This window comes from Silene latifolia, chromosome Y, assembly GCF_048544455.1.
Source record: "Silene latifolia isolate original U9 population chromosome Y, ASM4854445v1, whole genome shotgun sequence".
Classification (NCBI taxonomy): domain Eukaryota; kingdom Viridiplantae; phylum Streptophyta; class Magnoliopsida; order Caryophyllales; family Caryophyllaceae; genus Silene; species Silene latifolia.
This window is the reverse complement of record NC_133538.1, coordinates 56051794-56066670: the sequence shown is the minus strand read 5'-3', so window position 1 is coordinate 56066670 and position 14877 is coordinate 56051794. Positions and strand designations below refer to the sequence as shown.

The 14877-nt window shown below is 40.9% G+C and overlaps 2 protein-coding genes across 2 annotated transcripts; both read left to right on the top strand.

Annotated features, from left to right (window-relative positions):
• Positions 1 to 2032: 2032 nt before the first annotated feature.
• LOC141628093 (uncharacterized) lies at positions 2033 to 3762 on the top strand. The gene is made up of 2 exons (XM_074441276.1): positions 2033 to 2108; positions 2927 to 3762. The coding sequence occupies exons 1-2, from the start codon at positions 2033 to 2035 to the stop codon at positions 3760 to 3762; spliced, it is 912 nt and encodes a 303-aa protein (XP_074297377.1).
• Positions 3763 to 4875: 1113 nt separating this feature from the next.
• LOC141628092 (uncharacterized) lies at positions 4876 to 5379 on the top strand. Its single transcript, XM_074441275.1, has one exon. It carries the CDS (start codon positions 4876 to 4878, stop codon positions 5377 to 5379), a length of 504 nt encoding a protein of 167 aa, XP_074297376.1.
• The last annotated feature ends 9498 nt before the right edge of the window (positions 5380 to 14877 follow it).

The following is a 14877-nucleotide window of genomic DNA, read 5'->3' as shown; positions in this document are numbered from 1 at the left end:
AATCGAAATAAGCAAATACAAATAATAATTGAATGCGTAATTAAAATAAAGAGAAGAGAAGAAAAACTTAGTCTTGAATTAAACGCAAAGAAAGAACAAAGACGAAGATAGTACAGAAAACGGAACAGACTAAAAGCAAAACCTAAAAAACTACCCGTCTAATGTTACGTACCAAGGGTTAAATACCTCTCTTTATTTCCTAATTACAAAGTTAACAATTAATAAGCCCATAAGTGTAGATGGCCTAATCATGTAGCAAAATTAGAATTTGGAAGTAGTGTGATACACTGAGAGTCTGAGACAATTCAACGTGGCTTCTTTGATTGGGATGTGTTTCAAGAGTTGTGACCCAATGTCTTACTTCTACTTCTCGGCCCAAATTGTTATTCGGCATTTTTTTAGCATAAAAATCTATCTCCCTGCAATTTATATATAAAATCGTAGTAAGCTGCAAAAGAATATAATATTCATATAAAACGTATTAAAATACCATGAATTAGTATAAAACTACCGGGAATAAGTATATAAAATATAGGTAAAATAATGAGTTATCATGACTCCACTCAGCCGAGAACGCATCTCGAGAACCAGAGACAAACAATCACAATTACACCACAACATCAACAACCGTCTGAATCAATCAACAACGACACAACAATCGACACACTAGACTATCTACAGAAACTGAGTAGGCGAACCTACCTTTAAGCAACTGCAACCAATCCACGCCAACATATGACATATCCAGCAACCAAGCAAAGCCTATGAGGAGAAACCCGGCAAAAGACCGCTACCCGACTCATGCTATGCTTTTCTAAGGCGCAAGGACCTTCAAGAGGCTTCCATGGAGGTTTTATGGTGAAGGGAAGGGAAAGAGGCGACCAAAGGATAGGAGGAATGAGGCGGAAATGATTTGCGGATTTAACAAAACGCGATTAAAAACCCTCGCTGAAAACTCGATACTCGATCGAGTACCCCACATACTCGATCGAGTGACCTCCTACTCGATCGAGTAACTACGCTACTCGATCGAGTAGCCTCTACTCTATCGAGTACCACACTTAACACGTAACCCAAGATAGTTTTGGCACGCACTTCTAAGACCTATTCCCGCTCCCAAGGTCAGTCAACGCTGGTCAAAGGGTCCCTAAAAGGGCGGGTATTACACTAATCATGGCATGAGTTTGAAAAAACTTCGTATTATTATCTCCAAAATTAGCTTTGTTTGATCTTTTTGTTGCCAATAAATACGTTTATATTCAAGGAGGGCATCACGTTTTTTCAACCATCTCAATTGTGCTTCTTCTAAAATGCTAATATGAGATGAGCCAAGTTGATTTTGTATATTTTCTAACTTTTTTTCAACAATTGAGAGTTGTCTAAAATATTGCCAAAAGTAGACTGATTCCATTTTGTAGCCTTTTGTTTTAAAAATTTACACTGTTGGGAAAGACAGAACATATAAGATCCCTTAAACTGGTATTGCCAACAACTTTTGACCATTTTACTGAAATCATTCCGAAGAGTCCACATGAGTTCAAATCGATACGGATGAGCTTTTTTAAAAGTTTGGTCATGAAATTTCACGGAGATAGGACAATGGTCTGAGCTAGTGAAAGCATGATGCACAAACTGCATATTTGGATAGATACTAATCCAAGTAGGAGAGGCTAAGGCCCTATCAAGGATTTGAAAAACATTTTCAGGTCCACTTTTCTTTTTTCGCCAGGTAAAAAAATTACCAGAGAAAGGGAGATCTACGGAATCTGTGTTGCTTACAAAATTAATTAATCTTAAACAACGTGCATTAGTGACCTCTGCACCCCCTTCTTTTTCACTAGGACTCTTAATTTCGTTCAGGTCTCCTAATAACAAGAAAGGCATATCGAGCTCGACGACAAAATTTTGGAATTCACTACAAAATTCTGGCTTATCGGCGGGTTGTGCGGGAGCATATACAAAAATAAGGCAAAAATTCACATGTTTTGTTAAGTCGCGCACTTCACAAGCAATGAATCTTTTCGATTTAAAGATGACAGAAATTGAAAAATTCATGGAGATAGTTTGCTTCCAAAGTAACCAAATACCACCCGATAAACCTACACTTGGTATAAAATCACATTGATTAAATCCCAAATTAGTTATCAAATGTGGTTCGGGTTTATTAACTGATTTAGTATCACAAATAGCTAAGATTTTAATTCCATTTGAAGAACAAAAGAATTTAATTTCTTCACAAAAGTTCTTTCTTTTAGTAACCCTAGTATTCCAAAAGGCAATATTCATGGTTTAACAAAATTAAAAACATGAAGCAAGATATGCAGACACCCACAATACGAGCGTAAACCAAAACTAAATACCATGACATATGAAAGAGCAAGCTACGGACCAAGAACCACATCCAACAGCCATAGTCTCCCACAACATCACTACAAGAACAACCCCTATAAACTAGAGTTGTAAAATTAGCTTGAGGTGCTATTGGTAGATCGATTGAGTCGCAGAAAAAAAAACTCCGTGAATGTTCAACGCAAATTCTAAAAATAAAGCATAGGAGACAGCACCTGCATTTCTAAAACTAATCAGCTGACCAGAAGTACAATAATTATAGACCATGAGTACAAGATAAAGAGAAACTTGCAAATTACAACCCGAAGTTGAAAGAAGAACTACAACATATGTTTGGACTGAATTCAAGGTCTTGTAAAAGCCATTGTAACAGTGGACGGAACTAACAAAAATTACCATCCACAATAAAACTGATGTGGAATTAAAGCACGTCAAGAATAACGACTTACAAACCAAAGTAAATATATTTACACCTTGCGCTAAAGCATACCATCTTAGTGTAAAACCGCTTTACACAAGACTAATGTCGGCCGTTTGTTACGCTCTCTTTCTTGTTTAAGATTTCTTTTGAGGCAAGGACTGGCATTTAGGGGGCATAATGAAAAAGCAAAGTCAAGTAATAATGGTAATTTTCTTGAACTTTTGGATTGGCTTGTTCAAAATAGTGAAAGTGTTGCTAAAGTTGTTCTTGCTAAGTCTCCGGAAAATCACCAAGTTACTTGCCCAACCATTCAAAAAGAATTAATTAAATGTTGTGCCCATGAGACTACTAAGCTTATCATTGAGGATCTAAATAGTGATTACTTTGGTCTATTAGCCGATGAGTCTAGTGACGTGTCTCATAAGGAAGAATTAGCTATTTGTTTGCGTTATGTTAATAAAGATGGTAAACTTTGTGAAAGATTTCTAGGGATTGTGCATGTGAAAAATACAACTAGTTTGACACTTTTTGAGAAAATAAAGAAACTACTTGATGGTCACTCATTAAGTATGTCAAACATCCGTGGTCAAGGCTATGATGGAGCTACTAACATGAGAGGTGAGCTTAATGGTTTGCAAAGTTTGATAATGAGGGACAATCCATGTGCATATTATGTTCATTGTTTTGCGCACCAACTTCAATTGACATTAGTGACGGTGGCTAAAGAAAACAAAGATTGTGCCAAATTTTTCCAACATCTTGGAATTGTGCTTAATAATATTAGATATTCTTGTAAACGTTTGGAGATGGTTAGGGATATTCAAGCGGATAAGGTTTTGGAGGCCTTAGCATCGGGTGAAATTGAAAGTGGTAAGGGATTGAATCAAGAACTGAGTTTAAGTAGACCGGGGGAGACTCGGTGGGGGTCTCATTTTAAATCAATTGTGAGAGTCATGTCTTTATATGGCACACTTAAGGGGCTGTTTGGTTAGGGGTATTCAGGAAAGGGTAAGGGAATTAAATAAACTGATTCCTTTTGTTTGTATTTGTTTGACATAAACAAAGAGAATGAAATTCCCTCCTCTACCCCTAAACTCCTCTAATTTCTTACCTCTCACCCCACCAAGGGAATGGATTCCTTTCCCTCCATCTCATTTACTTATCCATTACACCATCACTCACCACCCCTAAACTGAAAACACCACCATAGTAGCCTCCTTGTCGCCGGACCCCACCACCTCTAACACCCACCATGACCACCACCACGACAGCCTTGCCGACTTCTCATCCGCTCCTCTTAACACCTACCACCACCAACACTTGGCACCATCTACTACCACGCTCGAGTATCTCAAACGTTGTCATAGCCACCACCACCTGGCCGCACCCCCTCCGCCCCATCGCCGTCGTCCCCATGCCATCACCGGCGTTGCTCTACACTGGTGCTATAACCATAACCACCACAGCCATCCTCGTCGCACCTTCTTCACTCACCTAGTAAGTCGACGGTCTGGCATAGAGGTGGTCATCGGTGCCGGCGCAAAATGAGTTCGTCGATTGGAGTATAGGTGGTCGTTGGTGATGGAGTATAGGTGGTCCGTGGTCGCCGACAAGAGCTTAAGAGGAGTTAATTATTTATAAGTGTGGTGGTTGTGTGTTTTGAAAATGGAAATAACGGTGATTTTTTTTTTTGATCTTAAACCAAACAACTATAATCATCAAAGGGTATCTAATTCCTTACCCTTTATAACCCTTTCCTCATTCCATTCTCTTTCCCTTTCCCCGTACCAAACGCCCCCTTTAGTGTTTTTGAGATAATTAGTAAAGGGGCTAAATCCGTTGATGATCGTGCTAAAGCCGAAATTGGGATAGATCACCTTGAATCTTTTGAGTTTGTTTTCATGTTACATTTAATGAAAGTGGTGTATGGATACACTAATTCTTTGTGTGAAGCATTACAAAGAAAAGATCAAGACATTATTAATGCCATGACTATTCTTGATTTAACTAAGGAGCATTTGACAAAGTTTAGGAATGATGGATGAGATCAATTTCTTCAAACGGTTTCTAACTTTTGTGCAAAACATAATATTGAAGTCCCAAATATGGATGATTTTTATGCTCCTCCGGGAAGATCAAGACGTCGTCTTGTCAACGAGCTTAACCTACAACGATATCGAATTGACATGTTTATAGGTGTTTTGGATAAACAAGTCCATGAACTAAATAGCCGATTTGATGTGAGAAGCATGGAGATGCTAATGTGTATGGCTTGTTTTAGTCCCGCCGATATTTTTGCTTCTTTCGATAAGGACAAATTGGTTAGAATTGCAAAGTTCTATCCTAATGAGTTTAATGATACCGAGATAACACTACTTGAGTTTGAACTTGATATTTTTGAAAGTGATATGCTAAGGGATTCAAGATTTCATCTTATCAAGAGTCTTGGTGAGCTTTCAATTATGCTTGTTGAGACAAAGAAACATATTTCATATTCACGTGTTTATTTGTTATTGAAGCTTGTATTGATACTTCCGGTGGCAACGGCAAGTGTGGAAAGAGTTTTCTCCTCCATGAAGTATGTGAAGAATTATTGCGAAATAGTATGAGCGACGAACTATTAGATAATTGTTTAGTGACTTATATTGAGAGAGATTTTTTTTCACAAGTGAGTGATGATGATGTTATTAGGCGTTTTCAAGATATAAATCCTCGTTGGATGGCTTTAGATTTTTCTTAGATTTTTCCTTTGTAATTTACTATGTATTGACGATATTTGAATTTTAATGAATAAATGTTGTCCGCAATTTTTTTTTCTTACTGTGGCCCCTCTTTACCCAAATCCTGGATCCGCCACTGTAAGAACACACACATCCACCCCTCTTATCCCACCATTTCCGTAGTCCTTGAGACATTTGGTTGTTCAACAACTCTCCTATAAGACCGTCTTATACCATAGGACTAACCCAATAGGAGAATAGCCCACACTTTATATTTAATTTTGTTTACATTTTATTTTTATTTTGATAACCGACATCTTAGGATGAATACGAACATATATAAATGTTTAAGTTATCAAATTATAATATTATGTTATTAAAATAAATAAAAAATGTACAACTATATTAACTATTTTATTTGGGTTTTGGGTTATTGGGCTAGTCTTATTGATGAATTGGTCCTATAGAACAATTTGTGTTGTTAATATTATTGTCGTTAAACAGCAAAAAAGCACCCAGAAAATTGAACTTCCAAAAACCCAGGTCCTATAAATAACAGGCATACGCTACCGGTAGTCAGGATATTTAGAACTGCAATGATATGATGTGAAAAAGATCAAATATTTTAGCAGTAAATGAAGGTTAAAGGAGTTACCAAATCAGAATGTGGCGTTTGAGGATATTTAGCCATTGCCCTTGATACAGCATGCTCATCTGTCATACTGGAAAGAGCCATATTGACAGATACTGCTAGATTCAGCAACTCTTTTTTTAACGCAGTCTTCTCTGGAATCTGAGTTTCAAGCAATTCATGATATTACTGTTCACTTGGCCAAAAAATCATTATGGCAATGTCAACTGCTTCTTCAATATCCCCGCCATTGTTGATGGCAAGTGCAAAAGCAGCAACAACTGAAGAACTCCATGATTGGCCCGACAAGGCCATATGGAATGCCAAGAGCATGACCCGGAAGGGCGGAAGTATGAGTGTACATTTATATATATTCAGATCACAAATTTTCAAACAAGACAACCTGACAAAGTTTATTTGTTAGATCGCTCCATTTACCAGTAATTACTCATTAATACATTTAAGATTTAACAAAGCTACTATTAATTGATGTCTTCACTGTTTTATGCATCAGTCTCACTATTTTATACTTCACAGAGATCCCAGTCCGCATTCTGGAAAACGCTGCATAAGTATTTTGTCAGACTCGCCAGAAGTTTTGTTTTCGAGACACATGGACTATGTTAAGAATTTAGGACAAGGTTGTGATGATGTCTATAAGACCATCTTCAAGCAAGGTCAATTATTAGGTCATGACTTTGCTTGGTTACATTAATCATCAATTAACAAAAAATTTATGGTGATCTTTGGAGTGAAGAGGTCAATTTGTGACCTTTGGTGGTCAATTTGTTACCTTTAGTGGAGCAAATTGACCCAACTCACGACCTATATGGTGATATGTGATTGGTTGACAATATTAATAATTAATAAAAATATATATATATGAAAAAGTGATATAATGTGGAGAGATGTAATTGGTTGGAAAGTGAAAAATGATTGGATTGATGACAGGTCGCGACCTTCCCTTTGGGAGGGTGAAAGAGGTCAAGATAAATAAAGAGGATTAAGAAGAAAAAAGGGCACATGACTAATTAAGCGCTTGACTTTGCTTCTTCAGAAATGGTCTAAAATAGAAATTTAATTAAACGTTAGAAATCTTTTGAGGTTCGTAAAGTGATATAGACATAAGCCTTATAATTGTTAAAATCATATCGATGCTTCACACAATTCATTGTTTACTTTTGACGTGCGAGCCTCCCTTAATGTTTCCGCTAGCAGAAGTGCGAGATTGTCTAGAACACTTTCTCATTTGGCTAAAACATACACATACGGAATAAACAAACCTCATTTTAAATCAATTAAATTAAGAAATTTACATAAAGCAGACCTGTATTTTGAAACCTCATCGTCGTTACTTGCATCGTGTCACGGTCCGAAATTTTGAGTCGGGGCGTGACGCACACCCTTGTCTAAACACTCGACAAGAATGCAAGCGAGAGCGTCAAGCACTAGTGTTTGTCAAGCACTAGTGCATTCGTAATCGGTCTCGGGTTGTGGGTGTCGGAATCCAAGTCTCGATCGACACACACGGGCTTGTTAGTGAAGTGAAGGCAAGAGTCGTTCACAAGAAAGCAACAACAAGCAATAAGAAGGCAACTTGGTGGGAAATAGATTTTGATTAACTAGTACTCCCCAAAGAGGGAAATTTGATAGTTACATCCTAGTAGCAGGAAATATTAAAGGTGTAGAATAGCGATATACCTATTTATGGAAAGAGAAACTATGCTAACTATACTAAACTAGAAAAGTATTTACTAAAAATATACAAGAGGAAATGAAACTACATAGCATAAATAAACCTAAGGGTTCGAAGTGTGCGGATCGTCACACTCTCCGCCACCTAATCTGTTGCCGTCCTCGGCAACGCTGGAACTCTTTAAATCTTCAAGGCTGGATTAGTCGGCTGATGTTGCTGGAAGTTGATTGGAACGGATGTTGGCGCGCTTACTCTTGTTGCGGGTTGGATCTTCAGGATCTGGATGATACGGCTTCAAGCAGCTAACATGGAAGACCGGGTGACACTTCATCCAGGCAGGGCGGTCAAGCTTGTAAGCAACTTCCCCAATCCGCTTGATCACTTAGATGAGGCCTTCATACTTTCGCACCAGCCGCTTGTCTCTTCCCCTAAGAAATCTCATCTGTTCCTTATTCAACTTCACCATGACCATGTCGCCTACTTTCAACTCTCTTGGCCTCCGGTTCTCATCTTCCCACTTCTTCATGCGGCAGGACGCCTTCTCCAAGTAAGCTCGAGCAATCTCAGCATTGACATTCCATTCTTTAGAAAACTCGTGAGCTTTCTTCGTCCGACCACCATAAAAATCGAATCGTGGGAGGCAATAACGTTGTTGACCTGTGACAAGCTCAAACGGGCTCTTGTTAGAAGAGGAGCTCGTTTGAACATTAAAACAGAACTGGGCAACATCTAGGAGGCGCACCCACTCCATCTGGGTTGCGCCCACAAAATGTCTCAAGTACTCTTCCAACATGCTATTGAATCTTTCCGTCTGGCCATCGAGGATGGTAACTTGAGGACATCCGAAGTTTAGAGCCCATGAGCTAGAACAACTCTCCCCAAAATAGTCCCGTGAAGCGAGAGTCGCGATCACTGACTATACTTTGAGGTAGTCCCCAATATTTCACAACATTCTTGAAGAACATCGTGGCCGTCTCTTCAGCACTGCACGTCTTCGGAAGGGGAATGAATGTGGCATACTTCGAGAAGCGATCGACAACGACAAGGATCACACTGAGAGCCCCTACCTTCGGTAAACCAGATATGAAGTCCATCGAGATACTTTCCCATGGACGAGTTGGTACCGGTAAAGGATTTAGTAGCCCTCCCGGCTTCTGTTTCTCTCCCTTGTCTTGCTAGCAGACCAGACAAGTCTTTGTGTACTCAATCACATCATCCTTCATCTGCGGCCAGTAGTAGCGTCTCTTCAGTAGGCATAAGGTTCTCTGCCACCCCGGATGACCTGCCCACAATGTATCGTGGCACTCTTGCAAGAGAATCTTTCGCAGCCCTGCCGCTTTTGGAACAAAGATTTGATGTCCCTTCGTGAACAAGAGGCCATCCTCCATCCAAAATTTGCGAGTCTTCTCTTCGATGGCTAATTGTTTCAAATTCCTTGCCACCGGGTCCTGGTCGAGGTGCTCTTTCACCTTAGCCTGAATATCGGTAGCCACTGTGGTGGTAGACAAATGAGCAATCGTGTGTAATGTGGCCAAATCACATCTTCGGCTGAGGGCATCAACGACTCTGTTCGCGGCTCCTAGTCTGTAAGCAAATTCCACATCGAACTCTGCCAACAATTCTTGCCATCTAGCTTGTCGGCTGTTCAGCTTGGGCTGAGTCAAGAAGTGAGATGCTGCGTTATTGTCAGTCTTGACAACGAACTTCGATCCCAAGAGATAGTGCCTCCATCCCCGCAAGCAATGAGCAATAGTTAGGAGTTCCTTCTCTTGTACCGCATAACGAGTCTCGGCTCCATTAAACTTTCTACTCTCGAAAGCGCACCCCCCTGAGGGCGTAATCAGATGCATCCCTCTCAAATTCAAAAGGCTTCGTGATATCCGACATCGCCAAGACCGGCTCCTATACCACCGCTTCCTTGAGCTTCTCAAAGGCCATTTTCTTGTCGACAACCACTCCCACTTATTATCCTTCTTCATCAAGTCGGTGAGCGGGGCAGCAATTTTCGAGTACGCTCGGATGAATCTTTGATAGTAGTTTGCGAGCCCCAAAAAAGAGCGGAAATCAGACACACTCCTTGGGGTTCGCCAGTCCTTGATAGCGGCAATCTTTTTCGGATCCATCTTCAGTTTGACTTTGCCCACTATGTGACCAAGGAAATTCACTTCGGGTTGGGCAAATTCACATTTTTATCTTTTCACGAATAGGTGGTTCTCTCGTAGCTTCGCGAACACCAACTCCAAGTGTTTTACGTGTTCAGCCAATGAGCGACTATATACAACGATATCGTCCAGATATACCACCATGAATTTGTCCGGGTACTCGTGGAAAACATGGTTCATCAACATACAAAACGTTGCAGGTGCGTTCGTCGAGCCAAAGGGCATGACCAACCATTCGAAAAACCCATACCTCGTCACACAAGCAGTCTTCGGCTCATCTCCTTCGGCAATTCGAACTTGATGATAAACCAGATCTCAGGTCGAGCTTGGTGAAGTATACAGCGCCTTGTAATTGATCGAACGAATCCGCTACCAATGGGATGGGGTAGCGGTTCCTCACCGTCAGCTTGTTCAGAGCCCGGTAGTTGATACACAATCTAAGCCTACCGTCCTGTTTCTTCTGGAAGAGCACATGGGCCCCATAGGGTGCTTTGAAAGGTCGTATCGACAAAGAGTGAATCAAATCGTCTAGATGTCTTCGTAGTTCTGCTAGTTCGGGAGGCGCCATCCGATATGGCCCTCGGGCAGGAGGTCTTGTGCCCGGGAGTAATTCAATTTGATGGTCTACCGAACGTCGGGGTGGCAGACTCATAGGTAACTGATCGGGCATCAAGTCCTTATTGTCTTCTAGCACCTTCTCTACTTGTGGTTCTACGCATTCAGCAAGGGTGTCTTCTTTCATGAACACGGTACACAAGTATGTAGGCTCTCCCTTTTGAAGTCCCCTCTTCAACTGCGTTGCCGAGAGGAGTGGCCTCTTTTGCTTTAGGTCAGCTTCAACAGCTTTCACAAGACATGGTTTTGATCCCACCATTATTAAAGACCCACGGTGGGCGCCAGAAAGGTCGGGGTTCGCTTCAGAAAATCCATGCCGAGGACGATCTTGAAGTCATCGATCGGGACGCTGGTGAAGTCGAGCTTCCCCGTCCATTCGCCCATCTTGATCACCACTTCTCTAGCCACACCCTGAATCGGCAAGGCCTTGGAATTGACAGCTTTCATGCTTCCTTCTCCTCGGTTCAACTTCATTCCGAGTCTCTTCGCTTCGTCGGGCGTGACGAAATCATGGGAGGCCTCTGTATCCATCATAGCTCAAGTAGCCTTCCCATTAACGCTTATCTCCACGTACATCAGTTGCGTGGACTTGCTCTCGGAGCGCTCAGCGCCCTTGCCCATTGAGCACATCATGTGGACTGCTCCCATTCGAGCCATTTCTCCTTGCTCACTGGCCTCATCATCATCGCACCCCTCTGCATCCTGGTATGTCCCCTCGGGATTCTTTTCTACCCACATCTTGGACAAATTCTTCTGGAGGGCGTTGAACTCCCCTTGGTAAGGGCACTCAGACATTCGGTGCGGTCCTTTACAAAGGAAGCACGCGAACGGCTTCCTGGCAGTCGACACTTCAGAATTACTACCCTTAGAAGAGGTTGGAGTAGAATTCGCCGGACCCCATCTCCTATTATCACCTCCGGGACGGAATCGACTATTACCCGTAGAGGGAGGTCTTGCTTGTGAAGTCGTCCCTCCAAACCTTTGGTTGCTTCCGTCCGTTGTAGTGAATCCCTTCTTCTAGGAGGTTTCGCGCTCCGTGTAATAGTCAACTAGCCTTTCAGCCACTGTCATCGCAGCCGAGAGGGACTCTGGTCGCTGTCGCATGAGTTCTCGTTGCACCCACTCCTTCAAGCCATCAATAAACTGAAACACCCGATCCTTCCCGGTCATGTCCGCTATCTCCAACATACAAGCCGAATACGCTTTCACATAGTCACGAATCGAGCCTCTATGTTTCAAGTTCTTTAATTTCCTTCGAGCTAGGAAATCGGTGTTCTCCGGGTATAATTGCTCCTTGAAGAGTCGCTTGAAATCGTCCCATGACTCTAGCCTAATGGTCCCTGCCTCGATCTCGGCATGTTTCGAGCGCCATCATTGTTTAGCGTCATCTGTTAGGTACATACTCGCGGTGCTGACCTTTAGACCTTCGTCGAGCGCGCTCACTCGGAAGTATTGTTCTATGTCGAAGATGGAGTTATCGACTTCTTTCGAATCTCTCGCCCCACTATACTTGAGGGGTGTAGGAGGCTTCACCTTAGGAGTTCCACCAAAACTTCCGTCCGCGGCCATTTTCATCAAGGTATTGCACATGTTCTCGAGTTGCTCGACTTTTTCATAGAGATAACCCATATCCGAGTTATACTCTTTCAGAATCGCCTCTTCGACAGCCACAAGGCGGCTCTCGTGCCCCTTTATGGACTCGTCAACTACTTGGTGAGTACTCTCCAAACTCACAATGAGAGCCTCCAATGATGGAATTTTCTCGTCCATCAATCTCTCTAAAGCCGCCACTTTGGCCTTAGTGTCACTTTTGTTCCCACTCAGATCTACTGCCTTTGATGCCATCGTATACAGCAGCACGTCAAGAAGACCGAGCTCTGATACCAAATGTCACGGTCCGAAACTTTGAGTCGGGGCATGACGCACACCCTTGTCTAAACACTCGACAAGAATGCAAGCAAGAGCGTCAAGCACTAGCGTTTGTCAAGCACTAGTGCATTCGTAATCGGTCTCGGGTTGTGGGTATCGGAATCCTAGTCTCGATCGACACATACGGGCTTGTTAGTGAAGTGAAGGCAAGAATCGTTCACAAGAAAGCAACAATAAGCAATAAGAAGGCAACTTGGTGGGAAGTAGATTTTGATTGACTAGTACTCCTCATAGAGGGAAATTTGATAGTTACATCCTGGTAGCAGGAAACATTAAAAGTGTAGAATAGCGATATACCTATTTATGGAAAGAAAAACTATGCTAACTATACTAAACTAGGAAAGTATTTACTAAAAATATACAATAGGAAATGAAACTACATAGCATAAATAAACCTAAGAGATCGAAGTGTGCGGATCGTCACACATCGCCACCAACTTAACCCTCCCTCATGGTCCCTCTTGAAAAGCACCATATCATACATGAAAAGACAATTATGAGCTCTTTAAATTTCATAAGAGAGGAATATGTAGGTCCTAATCCAATAGTTAAATATCCTAATGAAAAAAAGGCGCCATAATTTAAAGACAAGGGTATTTTGTGTTCTATACATTGAAACCAGTGACCAAAATTCCATCAAAGAAGCGTAGGATATCTGATAGATAAGGCCTGGTTGAGAGAACCGATGCAAAGGATATCTTGTAGTACCTCTGTACTTTTGGCTATGGAATCAGCATCTGCAAATAATTCAACATATAAGAACCAATGCAATTTAATAGCAAAAATGTAATATTTCGTACATGTTTGAGGACCAACCAGGGGAAACAATCAAAATGAACAAAAATCAGACCTATGATGTCCAAAGTAGAAATAAAAACTAAGAAGGCAAATTTTATTTTATTATGAGGTCATTCACCTTCACTCATGAAATAGCTTTAAGCCTAGAACACATCTTATCTTTTGAAAGATTAAACCTTTACACCCATTTTTCACCCATGATACAAAATCAAATTTTGACCAATTAATGCTCAAATGTGACCTAGTTCCAAAAATTTAACTCGTGTATACAGTCTATAAGAATATGGTTTACCAAAATATAGCTGGACGCTTATATGTGTCAGATCAAAAAGACAAATTATGCTAAAATGAGCAGCCATCAAATTATAAAAAGACAATCCTCGGTGCTTATAACGGAATTCAAGATAGCGGTTTTGTTGTTGACTGGCAAAGGGATTATAACATCGGTCATGATTCATGAATATCATTGTCAATACCAAGCTAGGCTTAGGTAACATGTGCTCGGGTTTTGTAAAAGTAAAATTTTGCTCAATAAAAGCATTCAATCCCATAGGATTTTGCATTAATTTTATTTCTTCAGTCAATTTGAAGTAGAAAAGAGAAGTAGAAAGAGCAGTTGTGTATACCTGCGAGGAATCATAGGCTGAATTTAGTAGAAACAACGGCGTCTGAATGTCCCTGGCTGCATGCCGTGGCAACATGCACTGTAATGCCAATAATGATCGCCTTTCAGTATAACGGAAATGAGAGATCCAAAAATCCCTTAAAAATTCTGTCTATGAACTCACTTAACAGGCGCATTTCTTACCAATTCTGGTCTGAATATAGAAGTACAAGCTTCAGGCAAATTTTTCGCTGATCCCTGATGTGAACAACCAAACAGTTAATAGACTATAACGGAAACAAAAACACAACTATATATATGAATCTGCGAGGTTTATAGTAACATTTGTACATGTGTGGTAACAACTTCAGCAAAGTACTCCTGAAGAGGTCGCATGCCATAGAGAGCTCCCCTGAAATCAGATCCATTACAATCAGAATTCCTGACTCCGTACTTCAATCAAAGACGGGTTAGAAAAAAATGAAAGACTTAGGTTGATTATACGTGTTTATGAAGAAACCGCCATCAGATAGGCATTTCACTCGAAAATTATCACATTGCAGGATCGCTCCCAGTCCACCAGCTGAGCATCCTGCAAGAACAGCCCGCACTCGCATTTGACAAATTTTCGTAAGTAGAGTATTTACCAAGAATATATTTTTATTAGTAAAGATCAAAGGAATTGTATCCTTCATTCCTTTTGCTAATAAATCATCCATAACTGCCCTCCAGGCTCTTGCTCCTCTATAATAAACCTTTGTAATCTACTCCTCGCCAAAAAAAAAAACGAAATGGTGTGAGCTAATATACTCGTAATTTATGCATCGGAAAAAAGAAAATTCTGAAACAAACACTGTAATAGGGAAGACTACATACAGGATCAACTGCTTCAACATCACCTGTGTAGGATGATCCATCACAGTAACGAAACTCAACACGATTCCAATTGTAG